Source organism: Rhinichthys klamathensis, unplaced genomic scaffold (assembly GCF_029890125.1).
Source record: "Rhinichthys klamathensis goyatoka isolate OS25496 unplaced genomic scaffold, OSU_Roscu_1.1 h1tg000264l_1, whole genome shotgun sequence".
Classification (NCBI taxonomy): Eukaryota; Metazoa; Chordata; class Actinopteri; order Cypriniformes; family Leuciscidae; genus Rhinichthys; species Rhinichthys klamathensis.
Window position 1 is genome coordinate 466,191 of NW_026606785.1, and position 27,919 is coordinate 494,109.

The 27,919-nt window shown below is 41.5% G+C and overlaps 1 protein-coding gene across 1 annotated transcript; it reads left to right on the forward strand.

The window, feature by feature from the left end:
* map1sa (microtubule-associated protein 1Sa) lies at positions 1-27,546 on the forward strand. The gene is made up of 7 exons (XM_056267845.1): positions 1-173; positions 5,252-5,353; positions 20,934-21,016; positions 22,846-22,986; positions 23,132-26,303; positions 26,735-26,931; positions 27,182-27,546. The coding sequence occupies exons 1-7, from the start codon at positions 17-19 to the stop codon at positions 27,335-27,337; spliced, it is 4,008 nt and encodes a 1,335-aa protein (XP_056123820.1). The 5' UTR covers positions 1-16; the 3' UTR covers positions 27,338-27,546.
* Positions 27,547-27,919: the final 373 nt, after the last annotated feature.

Here is a 27,919-nt window from a genome sequence, read left to right on the forward strand (position 1 = left end):
TGATAAACTTTGCAACATGGCGGCGGACCACATCGGCGAGTTGGCAAGCATGGAAAACTCCAACCGAAGCGCTCGTCCCGGGTTCTGCAGCGATAAATACTCTTTGCTCGTCATTGTCGGACAGCCCGGTCCGGCTGGATTTGTGGATTTACTAGTGTCCGAGATTGAAAGAGGTAAACGTTTGTCTTACTGTGGGATGGTGACTGAATGAGAGCCAGCGCGCGCGTCCCTCGCCCATCACTCTCTACGTCACGAAGAGAAAAATCGCTGAAAAAAATATAACTAATTTATCACTGCAGCGTCTTCAGAAAATTACGTCAGTGTCTTTTTGTAGCTCTTGTTGCTGGAAAAATATTATTATTAGTACAAATATGTTGGAATATAACGAGGAAGAACTAATTTTGTAGTTTCATCAAATTTCTGTTGCCAGTTTAATCCTATTATAACTTTAAAATGTACCTCAGTATTGACGACTTGCTAATGTAAAAGGCTGGGTGATATGAATGGGGAGGTTTGGAGAATTTTCATTGAAAGTCTCTTGAAAGCTGTCACATGGCATGGATGTAACCATATACTAACTCTAGAGACTCCCTTTTGTTCATATATGACCTTGACCTCCTTTCGTTTTGTCTGCTGAGTAGGAACTAAAAGAGATGAATGCCCACTGAGGGCTCATATACGCATATTTACAGTTGAACTGGGCTCTCAGCTTTCAGCAATGCCAGTAACGTTAGTCCTGCGAACAAGATGTGTTCTAGAACGTGTTGCGAACATTCCCATTAAGTTCTAAAAATGTTATTTCGAATGTTCTCAAAACGTCCATTTAAAAAAAAAAAAAAGTCTTAACGTTTTTTTCTTGGTTATGCAAAAGTTAAGTGAACATTTAATTTGATCCTTTTGCAAACATTTTGGTAACGTTACTTTTGAACGTTATTTGAATGCACCCCTAAAAGGTGCACAATAGCACAGTTCAGGGGTAAATGAGGTACAAAGATATCCCTTTATAGGGTTACTTCACCCAAAAATGAAAATTACCCGTTGATTTTCACTTTCATAAGCCATCCTAGGTGTATATGACATTCATCTTTCAGACAAATACAATCGGAGTTACAAAAATATCTTGGCTCTTCCAAGCTTTATAATGGCAGTGAATGGAGGATGAGATTTTGAAGCCCATCCATTTATGATAAAAGTGCATCCATTCATGATAAAAGTGCATCTATCCATGATAAAAGCGCATCTATCCATGATAAAAGTGCATCTGTCCATGATAAAAGTGCATCTATCCATGATAAAAGTGCGTCTATCCATGATAAAAGTGCATCTATCCATGATAAAAGTGCATCTATCCATCATAAAAGTGCATCCATCCATTATAAAAGTGCATCTGTCCATGATAGAAGTGCATGATGGATAGATGCACTTTTATCATGTATAGATGCACTTTTATGATGGATAGATGCACTTTTATCATGGATAGATGCACTTTTATCATGGATAGATGCACTTTTATCATGGATAGATGCACTTTTATCATGGACAGATGCACTTTTATCATGGATAGATGCACTTTTATCATGGATAGATGCACTTTTATCATGGATAGATGCACTTTTATGATGGATAGATGCACTTTTATCATGGATAGATGCACTTTTATCATGGACGGATGCACTTTTATCATGGATAGATGCACTTTTATCATGGATAGATGCACTTTTATCATGGATAGATGCACTTTTATCATGGATAGATGCGCTTTTATCATGGACAGATGCACTTTTATCATGGATAGATGCACTTTTATCATGGATAGATGCACTTTTATCATGGATAGACTCACTTTTATCATGGATAGATGCACTTTTATCATGGATAGATGCACTTGTATCATGGATAGATGCACTTTTATCATGAATGGATGCACTTTTTTGGGCTTCAAAATCTCATCCTCCATTCACTGCCATTATAAAGCTTGGAAGAGCCAGGACATTTTTTAATAGGCCTATAACTCCGATTGTATTCGTCTGAAAGAAGAAAGTCATATACACCTAGGATGACTTGAGGGAGAGTAAATCATGGGCTAATTAAAATTTTTGGGTGAACTATTAACCTTTAAGTAAATTGCCGCAGTGTTAAAAAAAAAAAAGCTGTTTTAGCTGCCGATAAAAGGTGCCATTTTTGCACACATTTTTTTCTGAGAGTGAATTTCAGAGAGACAACAGACTAAATAACAGTATGCTGTGTCATTTCAAGCCTTCGGTTCATGTCCATTCAGAGCCTTGCCTTTCTGTGCAACAAAATATTTTGTTGTATAGCCTAACTGAGGTAGGAATTATGCTATTGGTTTCCCAGTATTTCAGTTTTTCTTTTTTTCTTTTGGGGCCTCTGGATCCCGAAGCACATGAAAAGACCCATGCAGCTCTGCAGAACATAAATAATGCAGCTCATTTACTTCAGCATGGCTTCCCTGTCTGCAATCCTCAAATCTGAATCAAAGACCAGCGCATTCGTGTCGCAGCAGATGTGCGTCGATGGCTTGTTTTCTCGCAGTTGAAAGGCCCTGAAAAGGCGAAGCTATTCTTTTGTCGACGGACAGCAGGGTTATATATAGCGAGTCTTGTGTTTGCAGACTCTCCTTCCTCATTGTGCTGGTTTGCGCAGCTGAAAGTTCATCTTTAATAAGTGTGAGGTGCGTCTGCTGCGCTGAAGGACAGCCGTCTGCCGGTCTCCCTCCGCTGTCGGCTCTTAATGGGGTTTTAACACTGTTTATTGGTCAGACTGGGAGAAAACGCTAGTTAGACATGATCGTGGAGTTATTTCCTTTTATCATCTGCTTTCTTTTGATTTTCAGTCTCGTTATCTGTGACTATACTCAAGGGCCGTGTGACTGATACACACACTTCCTCTTTCTGACTGTTGCCAGCGGTTCCTTCTCTTCCTGGTCAGACGGTTCCTCCACCGTAGTCTGGCAGGAATGAGATGTGTTCTGGTTTAATGCTGTCAGCACCTTCGCAGAGAAACTGGTGAAGCTGGTTGAAAATCTTCAGTTGGTTTAAATCGCCTTTCTGCTTTTCCCCCTCAGTTTGGCTCTTATGTCAGTAGGCCCAATTTTTCTGCACCACTTTCATTAAAACACGATCAGCTGCCGCCTTTATTCTTCTAAAAGACACCAGTCCGCAAAATTAAGTGTGCTTGAGGCCGTTTGTTCAACAAACGCAAACACTGCATATCAACACCTAGGCTATAGCAACCAGTGTTGGACAAGCTGCTTTGTAAAGTTGTTAAAGTCCCCCTGTAGTCAATAATTGCATCCCTTAAAAATCATCTTTAATCACCAAAATTATATATTTAAGCGTTCTTTCCTTAAAATAAATTTGCATGCCTTAAAATAGCTTGAATGTAACTCGACACCCTTGCCTCATTTAGTATGCGTGGCTCTATGAATATGCAAATGAGCCCCGCCTCCACTCACTCACTCAGCTCAGAGATCCACTGGTTGACGATCACACGTTGATCTGATTGGTTACAAGGTCGTTTGTGACGTCAGAAACACCAGCGATTTCACACCGTGTTTTTGAGACTGTCTTTGGTTCACTGCAGTTTTAAGCAGAAAACACTCGACTTATGAACTTACACATGGTTTGTCTTAAAGCATATTAAAAACACCACATAGACACCTAAACAACATTAAAAGCTGGATTTTCACCACAGGGGGATTTTAAAGTAAATTGGACTTTTGAACGCAAACGAGAGACTTTCTATAAGAGGGTGAATATTTTCTGAGCTCACGTCGTGGTTGTAACGCTGCAGAATAAAATAAAATTATAACAGCAATGTTGTGTCTTTTCATGCTATATAGCTAATCAGAGGCTCGAAACGGCTTATTGTGATGGGCAATATGTAACCAAAATCTAAAATCACGATACAAATTAAACGATTTTATGATTTCAAAATTTGATCCCAATGAGATTTTATAATTCTTGCGTTGCAACCATTTTCAATATCATAAAAAAAACTTCTAGCCTAAGTATTAAAAAACTCTCAAGCTTACTGAAGACAAGTAAACCGTGACAAAGAAAGAACAAAAACGAATTGCAAGCATATAGGAAAACAAACTACAATAGAACAAAGACACAAATGAAATGGAGTCCCCTAACAAAAAAACTTCAAGCTCTAGAAATAATAAATACTACATAAATTGCATAAAGTAATCAAATGTATAAAAACACTGCATGCATAGTCTTCACTGTGTAAATTAAATAACATGTATTCTTATTAAACTTACAAAAGTGATTCAAGAGCAGTGAGAGATTTTCTCTTTTTGTTATTTGATTAGCATTAATAACAACAAGACCGTCTGCACAGATCCAATATACTTACACGTTTACTTTCTCAACTGTTTACGTACACTTACGGCATAAATGAACGTTTACTTGCAAAAGACACGGTCACTTTGACACACAGATATGTGTATTTAACCGCTCAAGACCAATTAGGTGGCAAAAAGCACTCAGTTTTCACTTGCTCTATGAGCTTGGCTTCATGTCGCACAGTCTGACAGCGCGCATAAAGCAAAATGAGTTGTCTTTTACAGCTTACAGTGCTTAAATAGTTTAAATAACTTGTTTTAAACCCATGCAAACGATCATCTTTTGTGACCGCGCAGCACATCAACATCACATGAGCGTAACCGTAGTCCAAAATCTCCACCGGTTGACATTTCTAGCAGTTAATAGTGTCCACCGGGTATATCGCCCACCCCTAGTCATGGTCCACCACTGCTGGAAACTCAACAATGGTGTCTCTTACTAAACCCGAGCTGGTATTTGGCAGTACATGAGAAACCTGAAGTCATTGCAGTAGTAGGGTTCTTCTTAAACGAGTCCGTGCTGGAAAGAGGTCATCTTATTTTGGCTCAGGATTTTTTTTTTTTTTTTTTCAGTTTCTTTTGAATTCTGTATTATCCTCTGTGGCTCTGTCTTTGGGTTATTTCTCAAACACCATTTTATAACTTTAGTTATTTATCCGAAGAGAAAGGCTGCTAGGTCTCATGTTTTCACAAAACCTGTGAAGTCTGTGGTTGACCTGACCACCTCGTTTTCTTCACAGCAGACACAGAGAATCTCTCCAGGAGGTTTATAAATAAGTGTGTCACTGTCTCTTGGCCCATGGACCACAGGCTGATGTGGACGGTGAATAATTGAGCTTTCGCTTGTGTTGACTGAAGTCTGGGTTTGTCTCTGCACAGGTATTCGCTCGTGGGACGTCGACCTGACCGCCTGCAACATCGACGAACAGCTCAAACTGTTTATTTCAAGACACTCCGCCTGCTTCTCTGAGGACCTCAAAGGTGAGAAGCTAACACTATATGAAATACTCACCCCTGGCTTGTTTTGACATTTTCATTTTGGGGCGAGATCTGTGGAATTTTGTGGGATGGAAAAGAATATGACATGGGTTGAAATAATATTCCAATGATTTTGTGGTCTTTGTTTTTGTTTTTTTCACTGCCCATTTGGAAGACAATTCTCAGGGCAATGCAAAAGATTTGCAAGAAGAGTTTCATGGGGGAACGCAAAGGTTTTTGCGAGAGAACGCAAAGTTTCAGTTTTTGTGAGCGAACGCAACTTTTCATGGGGGAACGCAAACATTTTTGTGTGCGCAAACTTTTTTGTGAGCGAACGCAAAGTTTTGTGGGGGAACGTTGACCTTTTTGCGGGAGAATGCAAAGTTTCATGTGGAGCGCAAACATTTTTTGTGAGCGAGCGCAAAGTTTCGTGGGGGAACGCAAAGTTTCGAGGGCGAGCGCAAAGTTTCGAGGGCGAGCGCAAAGTTTCGAGGGCGAGCGCAAAGTTTCGAGGGCGAGCGCAAAGTTTCGAGGGCGAGCGCAAAGTTTCGAGGGCGAGCGCAAAGTTTCGAGGGCGAGCGCAAAGTTTCGAGGGCGAGCGCAAAGTTTCGAGGGCGAGCGCAAAGTTTCGAGGGCGAGCGCAAAGTTTCGAGGGCGAGCGCAAAGTTTCGAGGGCGAGCGCAAAGTTTCGAGGGCGAGCGCAAAGTTTCGAGGGCGAGCGCAAAGTTTCGAGGGCGAGCGCAAAGTTTCGAGGGCGAGCGCAAAGTTTCGAGGGCGAGCGCAAAGTTTCGAGGGCGAGCGCAAAGTTTCGAGGGCGAGCGCAAAGTTTCGAGGGCGAGCGCAAAGTTTTCGAGGGCGAGCGCAAAGTTTCGAGGGCGAGCGCAAAGTTTCGAGGGCGAGCGCAAAGTTTCGAGGGCGAGCGCAAAGTTTCGAGGGCGAGCGCAAAGTTTCGAGGGCGAGCGCAAAGTTTCGAGGGCGAGCGCAAAGTTTCGAGGGCGAGCGCAAAGTTTCGAGGGCGAGCGCAAAGTTTCGAGGGCGAACGCAAAGTTTCGAGGGCGAACGCAAAGTTTCGAGAGCGAACGCAAAGTTTCGAGAGCGAACGCAAAGTTTCGAGAGCGAACGCAAGGTTTCGAGAGCGAACGCAAGGTTTCGAGAGCGAACGCAAGGTTTCGAGAGCGAACGCAAGGTTTCGAGAGCGAACGCAAGGTTTCGAGAGCGAACGCAAGGTTTCGAGAGCGAACGCAAGGTTTCGAGAGCGAACGCAAGGTTTCGAGAGCGAACGCAAGGTTTCGAGAGCGAACGCAAAGTTTCGAGTGCGAACGCAAGGTTTCGAGAGCGAACGCAAGGTTTCGAGAGCGAACGCAAGGTTTCGAGAGCGAACGCAAGGTTTCGAGAGCGAACGCAAGGTTTCGAGAGCGAACGCAAGGTTTCGAGAGCGAACGCAAAGTTTCGAGAGCGAACGCAAAGTTTCGAGAGCGAACGCAAAGTTTCGAGAGCGAACGCAAGGTTTCGAGAGCGAACGCAAGGTTTCGAGAGCGAACGCAAGGTTTCGAGAGCGAACGCAAGGTTTCGAGAGCGAACGCAAGGTTTCGAGAGCGAACGCAAGGTTTCGAGAGCGAACGCAAGGTTTCGAGAGCGAACGCAAGGTTTCGAGAGCGAACGCAAGGTTTCGAGAGCGAACGCAAGGTTTCGAGAGCGAACGCAAGGTTTCGAGAGCGAACGCAAAGTTTCGAGAGCGAACGCAAGGTTTCGAGAGCGAACGCAAGGTTTCGAGAGCGAACGCAAGGTTTCGAGAGCGAACGCAAGGTTTCGAGAGCGAACGCAAGGTTTCGAGAGCGAACGCAAGGTTTCGAGAGCGAACGCAAGGTTTCGAGAGCGAACGCAAGGTTTCGAGAGCGAACGCAAGGTTTCGAGAGCGAACGCAAGGTTTCGAGAGCGAACGCAAGGTTTCGAGAGCGAACGCAAGGTTTCGAGAGCGAACGCAAGGTTTCGAGAGCGAACGCAAGGTTTCGAGAGCGAACGCAAGGTTTCGAGAGCGAACGCAAGGTTTCGAGAGCGAACGCAAGGTTTCGAGAGCGAACGCAAGGTTTCGAGAGCGAACGCAAGGTTTCGAGAGCGAACGCAAGGTTTCGAGAGCGAACGCAAGGTTTCGAGAGCGAACGCAAGGTTTCGAGAGCGAACGCAAGGTTTCGAGAGCGAACGCAAGGTTTCGAGAGCGAACGCAAGGTTTCGAGAGCGAACGCAAGGTTTCGAGAGCGAACGCAAGGTTTCGAGAGCGAACGCAAGGTTTCGAGAGCGAACGCAAGGTTTCGAGAGCGAACGCAAGGTTTCGAGAGCGAACGCAAGGTTTCGAGAGCGAACGCAAGGTTTCGAGAGCGAACGCAAGGTTTCGAGAGCGAACGCAAGGTTTCGAGAGCGAACGCAAGGTTTCGAGAGCGAACGCAAGGTTTCGAGAGCGAACGCAAGGTTTCGAGAGCGAACGCAAGGTTTCGAGAGCGAACGCAAGGTTTCGAGAGCGAACGCAAGGTTTCGAGAGCGAACGCAAGGTTTCGAGAGCGAACGCAAGGTTTCGAGAGCGAACGCAAGGTTTCGAGAGCGAACGCAAGGTTTCGAGAGCGAACGCAAAGTTTCGAGAGCGAACGCAAGGTTTCGAGAGCGAACGCAAGGTTTCGAGAGCGAACGCAAGGTTTCGAGAGCGAACGCAAGGTTTCGAGAGCGAACGCAAGGTTTCGAGAGCGAACGCAAGGTTTCGAGAGCGAACGCAAGGTTTCGAGAGCGAACGCAAGGTTTCGAGAGCGAACGCAAGGTTTCGAGAGCGAACGCAAGGTTTCGAGAGCGAACGCAAGGTTTCGAGAGCGAACGCAAAGTTTCGAGAGCGAACGCAAGGTTTCGAGAGCGAACGCAAGGTTTCGAGAGCGAACGCAAAGTTTCGAGAGCGAACGCAAGGTTTCGAGAGCGAACGCAAGGTTTCGAGAGCGAACGCAAGGTTTCGAGAGCGAACGCAAGGTTTCGAGAGCGAACGCAAGGTTTCGAGAGCGAACGCAAGGTTTCGAGAGCGAACGCAAGGTTTCGAGAGCGAACGCAAGGTTTCGAGAGCGAACGCAAGGTTTCGAGAGCGAACGCAAGGTTTCGAGAGCGAACGCAAGGTTTCGAGAGCGAACGCAAGGTTTCGAGAGCGAACGCAAGGTTTCGAGAGCGAACGCAAGGTTTCGAGAGCGAACGCAAGGTTTCGAGAGCGAACGCAAGGTTTCGAGAGCGAACGCAAGGTTTCGAGAGCGAACGCAAGGTTTCGAGAGCGAACGCAAGGTTTCGAGAGCGAACGCAAGGTTTCGAGAGCGAACGCAAGGTTTCGAGAGCGAACGCAAGGTTTCGAGAGCGAACGCAAGGTTTCGAGAGCGAACGCAAGGTTTCGAGAGCGAACGCAAGGTTTCGAGAGCGAACGCAAGGTTTCGAGAGCGAACGCAAGGTTTCGAGAGCGAACGCAAGGTTTCGAGAGCGAACGCAAAGTTTCGAGAGCGAACGCAAGGTTTCGAGAGCGAACGCAAGGTTTCGAGAGCGAACGCAAGGTTTCGAGAGCGAACGCAAAGTTTCGAGAGCGAACGCAAAGTTTCGAGAGCGAACGCAAAGTTTCGAGAGCGAACGCAAAGTTTCGTGGGGGAACGCAAAAGTTTTTGCAAGAGAGTATAAAAATAATTATATGAATGTAATTATTCCTCCTTTTTTGATCAGTAGTGAATAGAAGTTTGTTAATCGAGAACTTTAGAGATTTTATGTGTGCAGAAATGTTGGCCTAAAACCTTTTTATCATGAATCGGCGAAAACGAGGAAACCAACATGTCCCTTCACAAACTGTGTTAGTCCCTTCCGCTCAGGTTGAAGCCTGGAGTGGGGCAGAAAAGACCAACAGCTGAATCCCCAGGCCCAAGTCATCTGTAATACTTTATATTCAAGCCGTGCTGCTCACGGGAATCCTTTATAACCCTGTGTGGTGTGTGCTGTATATTCTTCCTGGGCCCTGGATCATTTATCTCTAGGCGTGGTGATGTGATTCTGCTTCACTGATGCCGAGTGCTAGTGCTCGTTGGCTGCCGTCTGATGATTGGTGCTTTGACCTCAGCAATAAAATCTGACTTCCTATTCTTTCTCAAGGATGTATATAAATGCCCAGTGGATTTTCAGCCCTGTCTTGATTTTCAGATCCCGGCATGACCATTTAATTATCTTGTGTTTGTGAAATGTGGGTAACACACAGATGAAACGGTCAAGCCAGTTTGCATTTCTCCTGTCACCTGCATGTAAAGTTTGACAGCTTTGCTGAAGTAGGTCAGGATGGACAATGATGGTCTTTTAAGCATGGTCTTACAGTGAGGATTAAATCAGCAATGTCACAAATTGACTCCTGTTATTAGTGACCAGCTGCCGCCATCCTGGCTGTGAGCCGCTAACGTTGTTATTAAGAAGTCAGTCTGTACTGGCTACACTGGCGGGGGAATTGGTGTAGAAACCAGTTTCAGTTGGAAATTGCTAGTAAATGTCACAAATATTTAAAAAGAATTGGCTAGGTGGATAAAATGAGATTTTGAAGTGTAAAGATGGTAATAGTGTTTTCTTGTTAAACGTATTCCAATTTCTGGGGGGTAGTGTCTTGGTTGAGGTTACGGCACAATGTTTTCTTTGTGCAGTTTTGATTGAGATATTCCTCATAACTGTAGTTTGGGCTTGGCTGAGCGATGTGTGCCGGTTTATAGTGTGTAATGGAGAAAAGGCATGTCACCGGCTGCAGATTTTGTGTTACTCTTTTAAACTGCAGATGGCCTGTGTTCACACAGCTGTCGATGGGCAGGACTGCTTTACATTATTCACATGTGAAAGGACACAGTGCAACATTATTTTATTTACTGTACTATTATAGCATGTATTAATATTTTATTTGTTATATTTTCAGCTTTCATTTTAATTTTAGCTTTGTTTTAATTTTGTGGGGGGTTTTTGTGTGTGAAATATTGTTTTTTATTTTTTAGTATTATCATTTGAATAATAAAATGTTATTTATCATTTATGGTGTCAACTTTTGTTATTTAGTTGCGGAGACAACTTTTCTATTTTTCGTTTAAGTTTATCATCTAATTTATTTTATTTCAGCTTTTAATTAACGAAATTCAATGAAACTAAAAACAACCAAACTTATTATAAACGGTGATTCTGTCTACACAAATCTCAGACAGTAAACCGATGATTTGTCCTTCATGTCAGTACGTCATAAATGGAACGAATGCTTTTCAACGGGCGCTTGTCCATCCAGTGTAGGGTTAGGGTTACAGACCCCAATAAAGCCAAGAAAACCTGTCTTTCTGTGAAACTGTTCTTGCGGGCTGCACATACAGTACGTAGCCTGATAACTGTGATGACTGAATGAAAAAAAAAAAAAAAATTGAATGATCAAAGGACTTTTTAACTAAATGTAGTTCAAGGTAAAGATTTTTTAGTAACTTCAATTTGTTCACATTAATTAGTGTATAAGTATTATGGACAATTTTAGCAGTATTTAATAATCTTAATGTTCATTTATAAATATACTGTTGTTTACTGTTCATGGATGTTTCTTCGTAATACATTCATTTATAATAATATATAATAATGTTTGGGTCACACTTTATATTAGGTGGTCTCAACTACTAGCCTAGGCTATGTACTTAACCATTTGATACAATTTACTTATTGTGTACATCAGGGTTCCAGACTGCGACCAAATTGGTCGCATATGCGACCGTTTTTTGAGAATGTGCGAGTTAAAATTGTATGTGGTCGCATTTGTGCGAGTGGACGCTCGCGCAACAGAACGCCGTTGTATCAGCAGCTGCTGCAGTCCGTAACTTATATTCAAAATGAACGAGTACATCATGAATCCATTGTCCAAACTGTGTTTTTGACTTATCCTGAATCCCTACGGTACGCTTATAATAAGTGTTTATATTCTGACTATTTTATCCCGGGCTCGGCTCGGCTGCGGAGTAGCCCAGTGCCTGCGTGACTCGCCATAGACATTAAGGGAGAGAAGTAGCTCCGGCTACAGTGTTCTTCCGCAAGACTCGTGCAGTTTATTTATAGAGGGTATGCGCATGACGTCACCGTCGGCCGGAGTGAATGCGGTCACGCCCACAAGTGGCAAAAAGACTGAGCGGCAGCATTTGTTTTCAGTGTGAATGCCGTGAAAAACACACAAAACACATCTAAAACAGGAAAGAGCTTTGCGATTGACTGTACAACTAGATTTGACCAGAAATCTGAGGTACTGTATATTTTTACAGACTGCAAAAAGCTACAGAACAGACTATATTCTGCATAATTGGATGTTTTTAAATAAACACTGACAAAAAACTATACAAGTTTTAGGGCTGGACGATATGATGATATACAGTATAACATTAATGTAAGTGATCACTCGGATTTAGACCTATCTATATTGTATTTATACAACGTTTACAGGCAAATTTTCTTAATTTATTTCCCTGGCGTCGAAATCAGGCTCATATAAATGTCAGGAAACACGATTCCTGCTGCATGTCAATATCCATGGATCACTGGATCTTTGATAAGTTGTAAGGAACACTATATCGAGTCCAACTTTAAGTTTAAACTGATAATAGTTTGTTTTACTCGCGTTTTCGCAGTTTCCCCTATTAACTCCAGTCACGCAGCAGCTCTTCTGCCGCTCAGTCCGGCTGAGGGGGGGCGTGTTCCGGCGGGGAAGTGACGTTAATGCATTCCCTCTATTGACGAACGTAGACGTCACGCGCATTGCACACTGATGGTGAAACGCGCCAATTACGAATTCAGGAGTTAAGGCATTTAAAAATGAAAAGGTCTCACGAAATACAGAGCCCCTTCCAACGTCTTTTCAGCGGTTAGATGATAGTAATCGATCGACAGAGGAAAATGATTATAAAATGCAGAAGGTAAGGAGTGTGAGATTTCAGATTTTTGTTACAACTATAAACTTTGATAACGAAAAATCTGTATCATTTATTATAATACTCTAATCTTTTAAAATGTAATGCATACATTTGAATGTTTAATGATTTTTAAAAGATAGAAAGATGATGATAGATAGATAGATAGATAGATAGATAGATAGACAGACAGATAGATAGATAGATAGATAGATAGATAGATAGATAGATAGATAGATAGATAGATAGATAGATAGATAGATAGACAGACAGACAGACAGATAGACAGATAGATAGATAGATAGATAGATAGATAGATAGATAGACAGATAGATAGATAGATAGATAGATAGAATATAATTCAAATGTAAATAGATAGATTTATACACTCCTAAACAATGCTGGGTTGTTTAAACTCAAATTTGGGTCATAAATATGGACAAACCCAAATGTTGGGTTAAAAATGTAATATAATATAACGTAATATATAATAAAATGTAATATATAATATAATTATATTTATACTATATAATATATATAGTATAAATATAAAAATGTTTTTATATAATATATTACAGGTATTTATGCTGCAACCCAGAAAGCCTTTGCTAGCCTTGGTCCATTAAAACCACTATTCATCAACATGCATTGATTAATCCCATGGCATGTAGCAAAAAAAAAAAAAAAAGGTGCAAACAAATCATATGTTGGTGCGACCAACTGAAAAAGTTGGTAGCACCAGTGCAACCAGTGGCAAAGTTAGTCTGGAGCCCTGTACATGCATATTGGTGTGTTGTAATAACATTTAAACTACATGTGTAGTTAAACTGTTAACTTGACCCTTAACAAGCACCTAACCTTTACCACAAAACCCAACTGTAGGTTAAGCCAGCTAATATAAAGTGTGACAAATTTTTATATATATATATATATATATATATATATATATATAATATATACACTCACCTAAAGGATTATTAGGAACACCTGTTCAATTTCTCATTAATGCAATTATCTAATCAACCAATCACATGGCAGTTGCTTCAATGCATTTAGGGGTGTGGTCCTGGTCAAGACAATCTCCTGAACTCCAAACTGAATGTCAGAATGGGAAAGAAAGGTGATTTAAGCCATTTTGAGCGTGGCATGGTTGTTGGTGCCAGACGGGCCGGTCTGAGTATTTCACAATCTGCTCAGTTACTGGGATTTTCATGCACAACCATTTCTAGGGTTTACAAAGAATGGTGTGAAAAGGGAAAAACATCCAGTATGCGGCAGTCCTGTGGGCGAAAATGCCTTGTTGATGCTAGAGGTCAGAGGAGAATGGGCCGACTGATTCAAGCTGATAGAAGAGCAACTTTGACTGAAATAACCACTTGTTACAACCGAGGTATGCAGCAAAGCATTTGTGAAGCCACAACATGCACAACCTTGAGGCGGATGGGCTACAACAGCAGAAGACCCCACCGGGTACCACTCATCTCCACTACAAATAGGAAAAAGAGGCTACAATTTGCAAGAGCTCACCAAAATTGGACAGTTGAAGACTGGAAAAATGTTGCCTGGTCTGATGAGTCTCGATTTCTGTTGAGACATTCAGATGGTAGAGTCAGAATTTGGCGTAAACAGAATGAGAACATGGATCCATCATGCCTTGTTACCACTGTGCAGGCTGGTGGTGGTGGTGTAATGGTGTGGGGATGTTTTCTTGGCACACTTTAGGCCCCTTAGTGCCAATTGGGCATCCTTTAAATGCCACGGCCTACCTGAGCATTGTTTCTGACCATGTCCATCCCTTTATGGCCACCATGTACCCATCCTCTGATGGCTACTTCCAGCAGGATAATGCACCATGTCACAAAGCTCGAATCATTTCAAATTGGTTTCTTGAACATGACAATGAGTTCACTGTACTAAAATGGCCTCCACAGTCACCAGATCTCAACCCAATAGAGCATCTTTGGGATGTGGTGGAACGGGAGCTTCGTGCCCTGGATGTGCATCCCACAAATCTCCATCAACTGCAAGATGCTATCCTATCAATATGGGCCAACATTTCTAAAGAATGCTTTCAGCACCTTGTTGAATCAATTCCACGTAGAATTAAGGCAGTTCTGAAGGCGAAAGGGGGTCAAACACAGTATTAGTATGGTGTTCCTAATAATCCTTTAGGTGAATGTGTATATATATATATCTATCAGTATTGACTAAGATTTTTTAATTACATCGCGTAACTCAAGTAGTGCTGCCGCGATTAGTCGACTTAGTCGACGTAATCGACCATGCAAATTAGTCGACGGCAATTGTTTTAGTCGACGTGTCGTTTTACTATTGACCGCTATTTATTTTTGGTCTCCCGTCACAAACGGCTCACTGTAATTCACCTCCACACACCAGTCTGTGCGCCGTGCGCGCCCTGCTGGTTTATCTGCTATCATTTTCCTTCACGTTCCCGCCCGCCTTCACTGCTTTGATATGAAAAATTGCGGAGGCAGGTGACGGAGCTTTCACAGTGGGCTCGTTTGCTGCGGTCCGAGTCCGAGCGCGAACGCGATTGTTTGATCCCGGCGCCCCCTGCAACGTTGGTCTGGTTTCACACTCCATTCTACCGAACCCTGTTGAGTTTGCGTGCATCTTATGCCATCGCAAACGTGCACGGCGCATGATAGAAAACAGAACGCGGGTCAATATATTGTGTTTTTCAAACGGACTCTTTTGAGGAGACAGTGGATTTCCAAATGTGTTGCCCTGATTGCACGCGCAATGCGCGAATACACTGCAGACTCAACTCTCGCGTATCCAAGGTAAATCATCATCACTATCATCCCTTACATGTGTTTTATTTAACTAAATGCATCATAATCAGCTAAAACGCATGGGCAGGTTACTTAACTTCCTGAACAAGCGCTCCCGAGTCCGTGTTGCTTTCACATTCACGCGAACCGCGGCACGGGCCTGCCATGCACGCAAGTGTAAACGCGAGCTACATAACTGCGTGCCTGCCTGCTTTCAGCGCGACTCATAGTGGGCTAGTCCAGACTCTTTCAATTCAATTCCAATTTATTTGTATAGCGCTTTTCACAGAAAATGCATTGCATCTACTTTACTATTCAGAGTGATGTTATCAGTTATGCTTTTCAGAAATGTACATAAATTAATCATTATTAGCTTACTGTACATTTTTTAAGGCAGAACAAAGAGCTAATTTAAGTAATACATACATGTTTGTTATTAGAGGATTAGATTAGGACTCTGACTAATATGGTAGCCTATAGCCTAATGGAAATGCAGATACTTAATGCTTAGATTGTTAATACATAATGTTTTTGAACAGGTGATATTTTATGTTTTGGCCCTTCAGTTGAGTTCAAAATAAAATGGACACAACGAAATAAACACTTGATTTTTTTTTTAATTAGTCGTTTAGATTAGTCGACTAATCGAAAAATTAGTCGAAAGATTAGTCGTTAGAAAATTAGTCGTTAGTGGCAGCACTAAACTCAAGGTGTACATTTAATTTACAGCTTTATTTATTCATAGGCTCTACTTACTATAATTCCAGCAAAATACCATTACTTTGTTGTCGTGTAAACATACCTTAGCCTTATTTTACATCAATGTAATAAAAATAGGAACGTCTTTCCTTTGAATTTTTCACGTAGGCTATAGACGACAACCTAGTCAAATCTATCCCCGTTCACACGGATCCGTGAAAACGTCTGAAAACGCTGTAGTATTCATGCCTGGCCAGTAGGTGGCGGTTACTTTGTAAAGAAACACTGCGCGCCTATAGACTGAACACGTAATACACATGCGCATTTTCACAGATTCATGTTTTTGTAGTTTACACAGAGACGATAACGTTATCATTTTCAAAAACTTGCACTTTAAAACACGTTTTCAAAGTTTGCGGGTTCAGGCCTCCAAAACGCTGCTGTCATGTTAATGAACGACCAAAACGCATCAAGTTTTCAGTTTTTTGTTGAAAACGGTGCCCTAAGATGAGATGTTGTTGATAATTCCTACCCTGTCTTAGATGTTATAGCGAATGTAAAAGAGTCTCCCTGATCTGAACTTCCCCTCCGGCTCAAACTGTTCTTTTCGTGAGCGTCACCTCACAGAGGAATCCGCTCAAAGGACCCGTCTATATCTGTAAACCCCTCTGTGCCCAGAACAACACTGCCTTTCACTGCAGCACAAACAGACTGAAACATTTTTCTTTGTGTCGTTTAAGAATTAATAATTTGTTTGTGCCTTTTAGATCACAGGGAGCTCAAGCTTTCAGTGTTTTGATTGGGCTTGTACAATGAAGGCACTGTGTTGAAGCGTCAGGGACCAGCAGGGGAAAACTTCATTACCACCGTCTCTGTCTGTACGTCCCTGAAGACATTGGCAGCATCTTTCACACTTATGTCCTGCTGAATGGGACGGGTATATATATACTGTCCCAGTCATTTCCAGGCACATATGCTGACTAATCCTGACTAATCATGGAGCAGCTGTTCAGGAATGCCAGTCTATCTCTTGTCAAGCCGTTTTATCCTTCCTGTACCTGGAAACGGATTTATATCCACAGTGCTGTCTATATGGTATTGAATTATAAAACATGCTTATATTGGACCCCATTGGTGAGTGTTTTTGTCCCGCATGAGTTCCCAGCTTTCCCATCTAATAGATATTTGGGTTCTGTATACTTTTGGAAGTAGTGACTTTTTTTCCCATGACCAAAGAGACAAAGCTGTTTCTGGAGATCTGCCTCAATCTAGAGAAAATATTCATTTTCAAGTTGTATTTTTATTAACCAAGTAACATTTAACAAAGGTCAATATACTTAGTGTTCAAAGTCCGATTGTAGTGTTTTATTGTCTTTATTTAATGGTATTGTGTTCATAATAAACAGCTATTTATATATATATATATATATATATATATATATATGTATGTAGTTTGTGTTCAAGTTTAATGCTGCAATGCTGATTGAGATCTTCCTTTAACTGTATCATTTGATTTGTCTAAAAAGACAAGTTTAGGGACACCTGATGATTACAGCAACAGGGCATTGCATTCAAAACACACATTTATATGGAGCTGTTCCCCCTTTGCAGCTATAACAGCTCCCACTCTTCTGGGAAGGCTTTCCACAAGTGTCTGTGGGTTTTTTTTTGTTTTTTTTTCTCATTCAATCCAGTAGAGCATTTGTGAGGTCAGGCCCCGATGTCGGCCTGTCTCATAATCTCCGTTGCAGTTCATCCCAAAGCTGTTGGATGGGGTTGAGGTCAGGGCTCAGTGCAGGCCACTCAGTTCCTCCACACCAAACTCATACAAACATGTCTTTATAGACCTTGTTTTGTGCACTGGAGCGCAGTCATGCTGGAAAAGAAATGGCCTTCCTCAAACTGTTCCCACAAAGTTGGAAGCAATAATTTGTCCAAAATGTCTTGGTATGCTGAAGGATTAAGTTTTCCTTTCACTGGAAGTAAGAAGCCAAGTACATCCGCTGAAAAACAACCCCGCACCATAATCCCCCCTCCACCAAACAGTACAGTTGGCACAGTGCAGTCAGGCAGGGACCGTTCTCCTGGCATCCGCCAAACCCAGACTCATCCATCAGACTGCCACACAGAGAAGTGTGATTCGTCACTCCAGAGAACACGTCTCCACCGCTTCAGAGTCCAGTGGCGGTGTGCTTTACACCACCTCTTGGTGAAGTGAGGTTTGCCTGCAGCTGCTCGGCCATAGAAACCCACTCCGTGAAGCTCCCGCCACACAGGTTTTGTGCTGATATTAATGCCAGTGGAAGTGTGTAACTCTTCAGCTGTGGAATGGCGACTTTTACACACTATGTGCCTCAGCACTCAGTGACCCGTTCGCTCTGTGACTTTACATGGTCTTCCGCTTCACGGTCGAGTTGCTGCTGTTCCTAAACGCTTCCACTTTCCAATAAGCGAGAAGTATCTAGCAGGGATGAAAATTGCAAGAACGAACTAATGGCAAAGGTGGCATCCAATCACAGTATCACGCTTGAGTTCACTGAGCTCTTCAGAACAACCCATTTTTTCACAAATGGTTGTAAATGCAGACTGCATGATTAGGTGTTTGATTTTATACACCTGAAACTCATGAATTCAATAATTAAGAGGTGTGTCCCAATACTTGTCTATATAGTGTATTAACATCCACATTAGTAACTTAGTGTACCTAACTGCATTTTTATTTTATTGTATTCAATAATTTGACTTAGTGCTGGGCGGTATACCGGTTCATACCGAATACCGGTGTTTATTTTTGTTATGATATGAATTTTTAATATAACGCAACACCGGTGTATGACGCTTTAATAACGGTCGGAGGGCGTCAAAAAAAACCCGTGAAACTGGTATAACTTTGAAAAATATCGTGATATTGATTTTTGGTCATACCGCCCAGCACTAGTTTGACTGTAGTTCAACTGTAGAGCAGCCGGTCCCACCGGTATGTTCTGAAAGCTCGCACCAGATCGATCAGATTAAACCCCTCACCCCTATTTACTAAAGTGACAGAGAACAGGACCAGCTGGGTGCATGTTCTTATCTGAGCCCCAATACTTTTGATCATGTCCCTTATACAACATGAAGAGTACTGTTATTTCCATATGCTGTTGTATTTATGTCATCGGCCGCATGTATGTGTTGTGAAGAGCTGTCGCAGTTTCAGATGCCGTGGTGGTTTGTAATGTTTGTAATGACGGGAAGGGCAGCCACAGCATAATCGCTGTTAGATAAGATCATAGATATGGTGAAGGTAGTCGAGGAAAGCTTCGCTGGAGTTTTATCATTCTGGTAAACAACAACAGTACTGCGACATGATTTCTGCAGAGACCATATATTCATGCCCTTGGTTTCTAGCTTAAATGTGGATTTTCTTTGGCACTATGCACCAGAAATCAAACATTAAATAAGGATTCAAGAATACGGGTTAGAATTTTGAAATTGAAGATTTTAATCAGTGTAGGTCAGGATGTTAACAGATTTTACACTGTAAAATAGTTATATGGTCAATAAGTTGACATCTGTTTTTACATTTGCTTTAACTCATCAAAATAAGTTTAGCAGTTTTTAACTTTTTGAAAATACAAGTTATACAAGATTCAGCTAATTAAGTCAGTTTAATGTAATTTAAGTTGTAATGACTTAAACATCCAAGTTTTGTACTTAAAAAAAAAAAAAAATGTTAGGAGGACTACTGGTCTGACTACTACAATTATTACTTTATTTATTTATTTTTCTTTTATTGTGCCCTGAGACATATTTTAAAACTATTCTGTCTATGGGTAATGGCAAAATTCGGATGTAATAGCACTATGCAACCAAACCACACAGCATGGGGCAATTATTTGTTTCACATGACATTTTACAAACTAAAATAATCTTGCCTTTTCATGGAAAATTTATAATTTTTTCTGATATTCTGAAAATACCTAAAGACCTTCTGCCAGAGTCCTCTCTATGATATCATTTCCTGTTTTGTCTTTTGTCTCTCTTTGAATGAATTGATCCCAACGAAAGCTAGATTCATGTCCTGGACATATTGGTGCAATATGTTGACTATTGTTATACATGACTATTAATGTCATTCAGTGTTATTTTAGTTTTATTATATATTTTTAATAAAATGTATTATTTAATAAAAATATAGAAATAAAAGTGCTTTTGTCATTGTATATAATTTTGCTATTTGGTATGTTTATTTTTATTCATGTTTTAGTTAGTTTGTTTAATTCCAGTTAATAATTAAAGTGCTTCAACTTAAACTTATTTCAGTTTATTGCCAAGGCAACATTTCTAAATTTTATTTTATTTATTTATATTTATATTTTATTCTCAGCATTCTTTCAGTTAACACAAATGTTCTTAATAGTTTTAGTTACTGATAATAATAGCCCTGGTTGCCTCCTTTAACTTTTAATTTAAAGCACCCACACCTGTACGATTGAGCGGCCGAGTGCCTCCTCTATCATTTGTTATTCTGGAGACCTAGATATGGTTTCTCCATTTGTCTGTTGACTGATCGAGGCTGCACAGATGTTGTCATAGCTCAGCGTCTGCTACAGGAAGGAAGGAGAGCTTCCTACCATGTGTTTTTCGATTCGTCATGGTGCTGAGCAGAAGGCTAGAATTACCTTTAGCTCACGTTTGCTCATTGTTTGTGGGAACGACAGGAACATGTCATGCAGCTAGTCTTAAACATCCTTTTTCTGACCCCTTTAACGTCCTGTACTTCCTAATCCACAGCCTCGAAAGGATTTTGTTGGCACGATAAATGAAAGTTTGAGGAAGTAAAGTAGAACCTTTCATCTAGAGCAATAAACCCACATGAAGATATATGGTGCTGTGGTTGTGGACTTTGCACCATTCGGATCAGGAAATCTTCAAACTTATGTGACCTGTGTCAGCACCACAGCTCAATGTGTACGAGCTCATAGACCCACTGGTATTTCCATTAAGTTGTAAATAGTGTTGCCTGTTTGGCTGCCATGTTTCTCACTGTGCTGTGGCCACTGTGTGTATCTGTACATACTAAATTAAAATAATTAATACCTAGTGTTCATGGACTAACGTTTTAAAAGATGTCCCACTCTCTGTCTCCATCCGCAGGCCAGAAGACACTGCAGCACAGCGGGGATGTGCTAGAGACCCAGGTGATAGTTAACCCATCTCATGATTTGGTTTGTTCAGAGGTGAGTGTGTCTAAGTGCTTTGTGTAGTTTGCAACACACTATCATCACATTCGTAGCATAACTAGTAGGGTTGTCAAAGTGTCCGAAAAGCTAAATTCATTATATTCTAATTCTAAAGACAATATTAAGAGGAAAAAGTGCTGTATTGTCTCCTATGCCCACAAGTGAGCGCACTAAGCAAATATAAACCAAATCAAGCATCGCATCTTTTTTTGAAATTAAATGACATTCACTTTTTAAAGTGCCTTAACTTTTTAAACAAGTGTTCTTAAATAAAATATAATTTCTTTAATATTGCATGCAAGGGAAATTAGGTTACAATAGTGCATAACACGCTTCAACAGTCTGCGTAATGTAACGTTACTACATGAACACAAAATGGCAAACTGCCATTCAGAAACAATCCACATCTACTCACTACACATCTACATATTGTTCGTCAAAAACACCAGGCGTGACTTGTTCTGCAGTGAGTGCGGAGAGCTTTTTGTTGACAATGTTTCCAGCTGATGAAAACACACACTCAGCTCTGACCGATGTGCAGGTATGGTCAAGTTTGTCGTTGCATGATTTTTGCCACCAACTGAGAAGGTTTTCATCAGATGGGAGCCTTTTTCCAGCATTTTTCATGTTAACAACGCAGCCGCACCGCGCTGTATACTGGATAAGCTAACACAAACAAACCGCGTCAGTTACGTCATCATCATCATGTGTCCGCACGCCTCTTGACTCCAAAAATTCGAATGCACGATTTTTGCATTCGAATGTGCTGCTTTTTTTTTTTTTTATCAACGAATATTCGAAATAACTAGGCTAGTTTACCTGAAGTAGGGCTGCTAATATAAAACTTAGCAACATTGTGAATATCGCTTTGATGTTAATGATCTTTTTATTGGGTAAATAAATTCTCGAAAAGGACATCAATAGATCAGACAGTAAGTCGCAAGACTGTGAAGGAATCCCAAATATTTTAGAGTTTGAAGTTGTTAAAAACATTTAGAGAGATTCTTAATATCCTCTTTGATTTAAACCTCAAAGCCAAAACATTGATTCAATAATTTTTTTAAATGCATGCGCATGGAAGTCCCTGCCAGATGATTTTTTATGAACAGCAATATTTAACAATAAATACACTGCACTGTTAAATTTTTTCTTCTGAATGAAAATATGTATGTTGAATGGCATCAAAATACTGCTATATCATTCCCTGTTCTAGCTTGATGTTTGCCTGATGCATTCTAGATGTTTGAAACTTTCAAAACTTCTCACTTTATATCCCCCTTAATATGAATTGCTTGTTGTATTCCTCATTTGATAATCTCTTTGGATAAAATCGTTTGCTTAGTGAATAAATGTGAGTGCAAATATAAAGATTTTTTTAAAGCTAAATTACCCAACCCTAAATCAAAGACCGAGTAATGTTCGCTTTTATGATCCAATTGATTTTCTTATGTTTAAACTGTTAAATATTGGTTTTGCTGTATTATTCCACACATGCACCCTCAGTTCCTGGCCACTGCAGTTATTTCCTGATAAATGTATGAAAGCTATTTGACTGGTGTTTACCCAACGTTAGACCGTGTAAACACAGGGAGATGTTGATGCATTTCTTGAAGTACCTTGTCCAGTTATATTTGCACATGATATTTGCTATCCAGAGCAGCAGCCAAGTGTCTTGTTTTAATCCCTTTTAAATTGTAGTTAGGGTCTCGATTTGAGGGCCGAATACCTGTTTGTATAGTTCAACGTTAGCTTGCTTTTTCTCTCCAATAATATTTAAGTGTAACCATAATTCTTGCACATTTTAATGCTGGTCTTTGTTTTCATAGGTCCGTCGGCTCATTTCAGATGCATCTCTTCATAAGCTGCTAATTCTTGCTGGACAATGTGTTGAAGATACTGGAGACCTTGAGTTGCAAATTGGGTCTTTTTCACTAAATGACTTTATCCAGATATTTACAGATGAAGAGGTCAGTCCCCTGTTTGTCAAACAAGTTAGTTATGTAGTAATTTTACTCTTTTGATATTCAAATACACACAAACAAATGAATTACCCCCAATTAATATTATTATACTGTCTTCTAATAGAAAGGTTTTTATTTTTCCCCTACACAGATTGGAGATCTTCTGAGCTCTGCAGACCCTACTCAGAAAGCCAGCCTAACCCTGTGCTGTCCACAATCTGGGATGTGGAAAAATTCTCAATTAGAAAAGCATAATTTGCAAGATTATATAGAAATTAAAACCAACCCTCCATTAGTGCTACCAGAGATGGAGGGCCTTCAGGAGTTCACAGAGTATCTGTCTGAGTCTCTTGAAGCTCAGTCGCCTTTTGATCTCCTTTTGCCACCCTGTACAGTGGGCTTCCTGAAACTGTCCCGTCCCTGCTGCTATGTGTTTCCTGGAGGAAGAGGTGACTGTGCCTTCTTTGCTGTGAATGGTTTCAATGTCTTGGTCAATGGGGGGTCTGATACTCGATCCTGTTTTTGGAAACTGGTGAGACATCTAGACCGAGTCGACTCAGTATTGCTCACCCATGTTGGTGTGGATAATCTTCCTGGTATGAACAGCCTACTTCACAGAAAAGTGGCTGAACAAGAAGAAGAGGAGTCCGCTGGATCGCAGAGCAATGAAGACTGGCAGAAGAATCTGATATCTCCAGAAATAGGGGTTGTATTTTTCAATGCTTCTGAAAGACTCAAAACATTGCAGACTGACCCCAGGGTCCTTCAAAGTCGTGATCAAGTTGCCCTAACATTACAGCATTTAGAAAGGTTGTCAATTCTTCCAGAGCAGCTCAGTCGCTCTGCTGGGCCGGCTATTGAGCCGGTGATTCTTTTCCAGAAGATGGGTGTAGGTCGCCTAGATCTTTATGTACTCAATCCAGTCAAAGGTAGCAAAGAACTTGAAGCTTTCTTGCAAACTTGGCCTGCTAGCACTCCAAACATAAAAACCTCAGAAATCCCTCTAGACTGTATGGTCTCCATATGTGCCCTGTTGGTTTGGCATCCAGCTAATCCTCGAGAAAAGATAATTCGGGTTTTGTTTCCTGGGTGCACTCCAGAATCCAAGATCTTCGAAGGTTTAGACAGACTAAAGCATCTAGAGTTTCTCAAACACCCAGTAGTTAGTTTGAAGGACCTTGAGACATCAAAGTTGGATAAACAGCCAAAGCATGCTGGGAGCAAGGAAAGTCTTAAGAGTATTTCCAAAGAATCTCGACCTGGTAGTGCCTTACTCAAAGACAAGGTAAGCAAGGTAGAGTTGAAAAAGCAAGACACTAAAACAAAGACCAAATCCACTAATGACACTGTTCTGAAAGAGGGTGAGGAAAAAGCAAAGCCAAAAGATGATGTGAAACAAAGACCATCTAAGCCTGAAAAGCAAGTGACTAAGAAAGAACCTGCTAAAGATGAAAAGAGAGAAGTTAGGAAGAAAGAGGAACGGCCACCGACAAGTATTGCAAAAAAGGATGAGAATGTAGAGCAAAAGAAAGAACCCTTGAAAAAAGATCTCAGTGCAAAGCCCAAGAAAGATATGAAGCCTGATGTGAAAAAAGAGGTTAAGAAAGAGGTCAAACCAGAAGACAAAAAACCTACAAAAACTCTTGTTAAGGAAGTTAAGAAAGTCACCGGACATTTGCCAGGCAATGCAGATTCTAGAAAGTCAGTTGTCAAGAATGGCTCACTAAAGAAAGATTTGATGGTCCCTAAAAAGGATCCTTTACCCAAAGGGAAGCCAAAGCCAGACAAAAAAGATCCTGACAATCGGAAATCCTCAAGTGAAGTAAGTGCAGACCGGCCAAAGACATCTACGCCTGAGGATGTTACTGCAAAATTGGAAAAGTTGAAAATGGAGAATGAACAATTGCAGGATGTTGAAGGCAATAATCTAAACTCAAGAACTGAATGTGCCTCTGGCAACAATGATGTGCAGGTGAATGGCTCTAAAAAAGGTACTGACGAAAGTCCAGAGAAGTTTCGGAGTATGGATGGGAACCCCGGCTCAAACATTGCTATTGGACCCTCCTCCCCACTTGCACAGACTCCAAAGAGTGAGAGAAGTGTAAACTTGGATCTCACTCCAACAGAGCTTGATGGATGCCCCAAAGAGGATGTCTGTACAAGCTTGGACGAAAAAACCCTTGAGTTAGTTTCTCCCATGGACTCTTTGAAGAATAATGCTTCTCAGGTCTCTGGCGAAGATTGTAAGGCAGGCATCAGGGCTTCTGGTCTCGGTTTTGAAGACAGTCAGATGGTATTCTGCAAGAACTCAAAGGCAGGTTGTTCGAGAAGCAATCTAGAAAACAGCTCCATATCATCACAAGATAGACAACCAAGCTTTCTCTCCTCTACTTCACTTAGAGATACTCTACCCGATGCCTCTCCTAGCTTCACTTCCTTTCCTGCGGAAGTTGGCTCTCCACACTCCACTGAAGTAGATGATTCGTTATCCTTTGAACAAGTGCCTGTTTGTCATTCACAGGAGGATATTGGTAATTTGGCATACACTAATGGACATTTAGCAGACTGCGAACCAAAAACGGATTTAAAAACATCTCATAATAGTCACCACACATATGATGAATCCGAGAATCACCTCTTTGGACCACAGATTGACATCCTTCCACATGATGTCGATCTATGTCTGGTTTCACCTTGTGAGTTTCAGCATCACAAATCTCCAGAGAACCAGCAGGGACTGTCCTGTGAGGTTGTTGCCCCAAGTCCTGACCTCTCTCAAGAGCCAAACCAGTGCAGTAGTAGTGATCATCAGTCAGTGGAAGGTCAGGAGACAACGTCCTCTGTTAGTGTCTCTCTCATCTCGGTTTCTGATTCTGATGCGCCACCAGCCACTGAAGAGTGTCCCTCCATTACTGAGGACTTGGACTCTGATGAGGAAGCTAGTGATATCTTTCCACCCCACCATCCCCATGACCATCCTAGCACTCATTCGTTACACCACAATTCCCAGCGTGTCTCTGAAGACCCTCCACCTGCCCCAATGAAGGATTTACCACCGCTGCCACCCCAGCCTGGTGCCTGCATGGCCGACCCAGAGGCTGATGCTCAGGGTAAATCGTCCAAGAATGTAACGTCGAAGACCAAAAAAATAGTAACTGTGTCCTCAAAGACTGCATCTGCAAACATACAAAGTGGGAAGGCAAAGACTGGTGCTCCGGTGTCTACCAGTGGAACTTTTCGGGCTACGTCCAGTCTGGACACCAGGCCTGCATCCCGCAATGCTACCAGTGGATCTAGACCAGGGCTTTCAAAGTCCTCATCCAGTGAGTGCTCATGGTTTCTACCAGAAATATATGAATTGTTCATGTATTGGGGATCGGGCAGGACATTTGACCAGTCCAGAGATTCTCGACAATGGCCCTAGGAGTCCACTTTCCTGCAGATTTTAGCTCCAACCTTAATCAAACACACCTGAACAGGCTACTCAAGGTCTTCAGGATTAGTAGAAGGTTGCAGGTATGTGAGTTTGATCAAGGTTGGAGCTAAACTCTGCAGGAAAGTGGAAATTGAGGGCTAGAGTTGAGAACCCATGGATTAGTCAATTAGTGAGGGATGAGTTTATGTCTGTGAGGATTTTTAGCAATACCGTTGGATTCCCTAATAGGTTGTCTCTAAATTCATGCAAAGCACCACTGCTGCAACCAGACAGTAATACAAGTCCAATTGTGCGTAATGTTATTGCCTCTCCTTGCAGGTTCTGTCAGTGCAGTCTGTTTGGATTTGGCATATTTGCCCTCTGGCTCGGCAGCTTCCACTGTCGATGTGGAGTTTTTCCGGCGCCTCCGCTCATCCTGCTATATAATTAGTGGAGATGAGCCGCACAAGAAAAAAGTCATGAGATCTATTCTCGACTCTCTTTTAGAGGGCAAAGCATCCTGGCCAGATGTTCAGGTAACTAGATGTTTTATTTATTCATCGTCTTTCCCAAGCTTAAGGTGCAGAACATATAGCAATATTACACAAAAAGCAGAACCTAATGAATAATCTCTAGCATTGTTTGTCCAGTTGTATGGATGGTTTAAAGGGATAGTTCTGGCAAAGTTTACTCACCCTGATCGTGTCAGGTCTGCACAGGTTGACCGTCACAGTCAGATAGTTACTTTACTGTTTTACTAAGTAATATTTTTCCGTTCACTTACAGGTGACTTTGATCCCCACATTTGATTCAATAACTATGCACAACTGGTACCAGGAGACCCATGAACGGCAGCGAGATCTGTCCATCACAGTACTTGGAAGCAACAGCACTGTCGCCATGCAGGACGAGACCTTCCCAGCATGCAAAGTGGAGTTTTAAAGACATCTGAAGATTCACACCCCTGCCTGTCACTAGAGCACTTCTGTTCACTTTCAAAATAATGTGCAAAATGATGCCTCTCAATTTCTTCACACATTTTACCTTGTTTACCATGAAGCATTTCGGTTCTCTTCATCAGCAATGACGTTTTATCTGTAATTTAACATATACACTTGCTGCTTATTAAAGTGTTATGGATTCTGTGTAAACAGGGTAGACAATATTGCCATTTATTTGTTATGGCTATTTCTAGCAGTTATGTTATTTTATATAATTCATTGCATCGTGTGGATATCTAGCATGTTGAAATCTAGATGTTACCAGCTCATGCTCCTACATTACTCATATATTTTGCACAGTTTCGATGCCCCTTGGAAAACTATGGTAGAATAGAGTTCAGGTTAAAACTTGATATGTCTGTAAACGGCAGATGTATCCTAGCGTTTCACTGTACAGATCCTGCGCTGAATCATGCACAGCAGGGGCGATTTGTATCAGTGGGACCTTAAACAAGTTTGATTCCTTTTAGGGGGGAAATTAGGGCAATAAAACAACAAAACTGAACCACCTTCTTCAATAAAT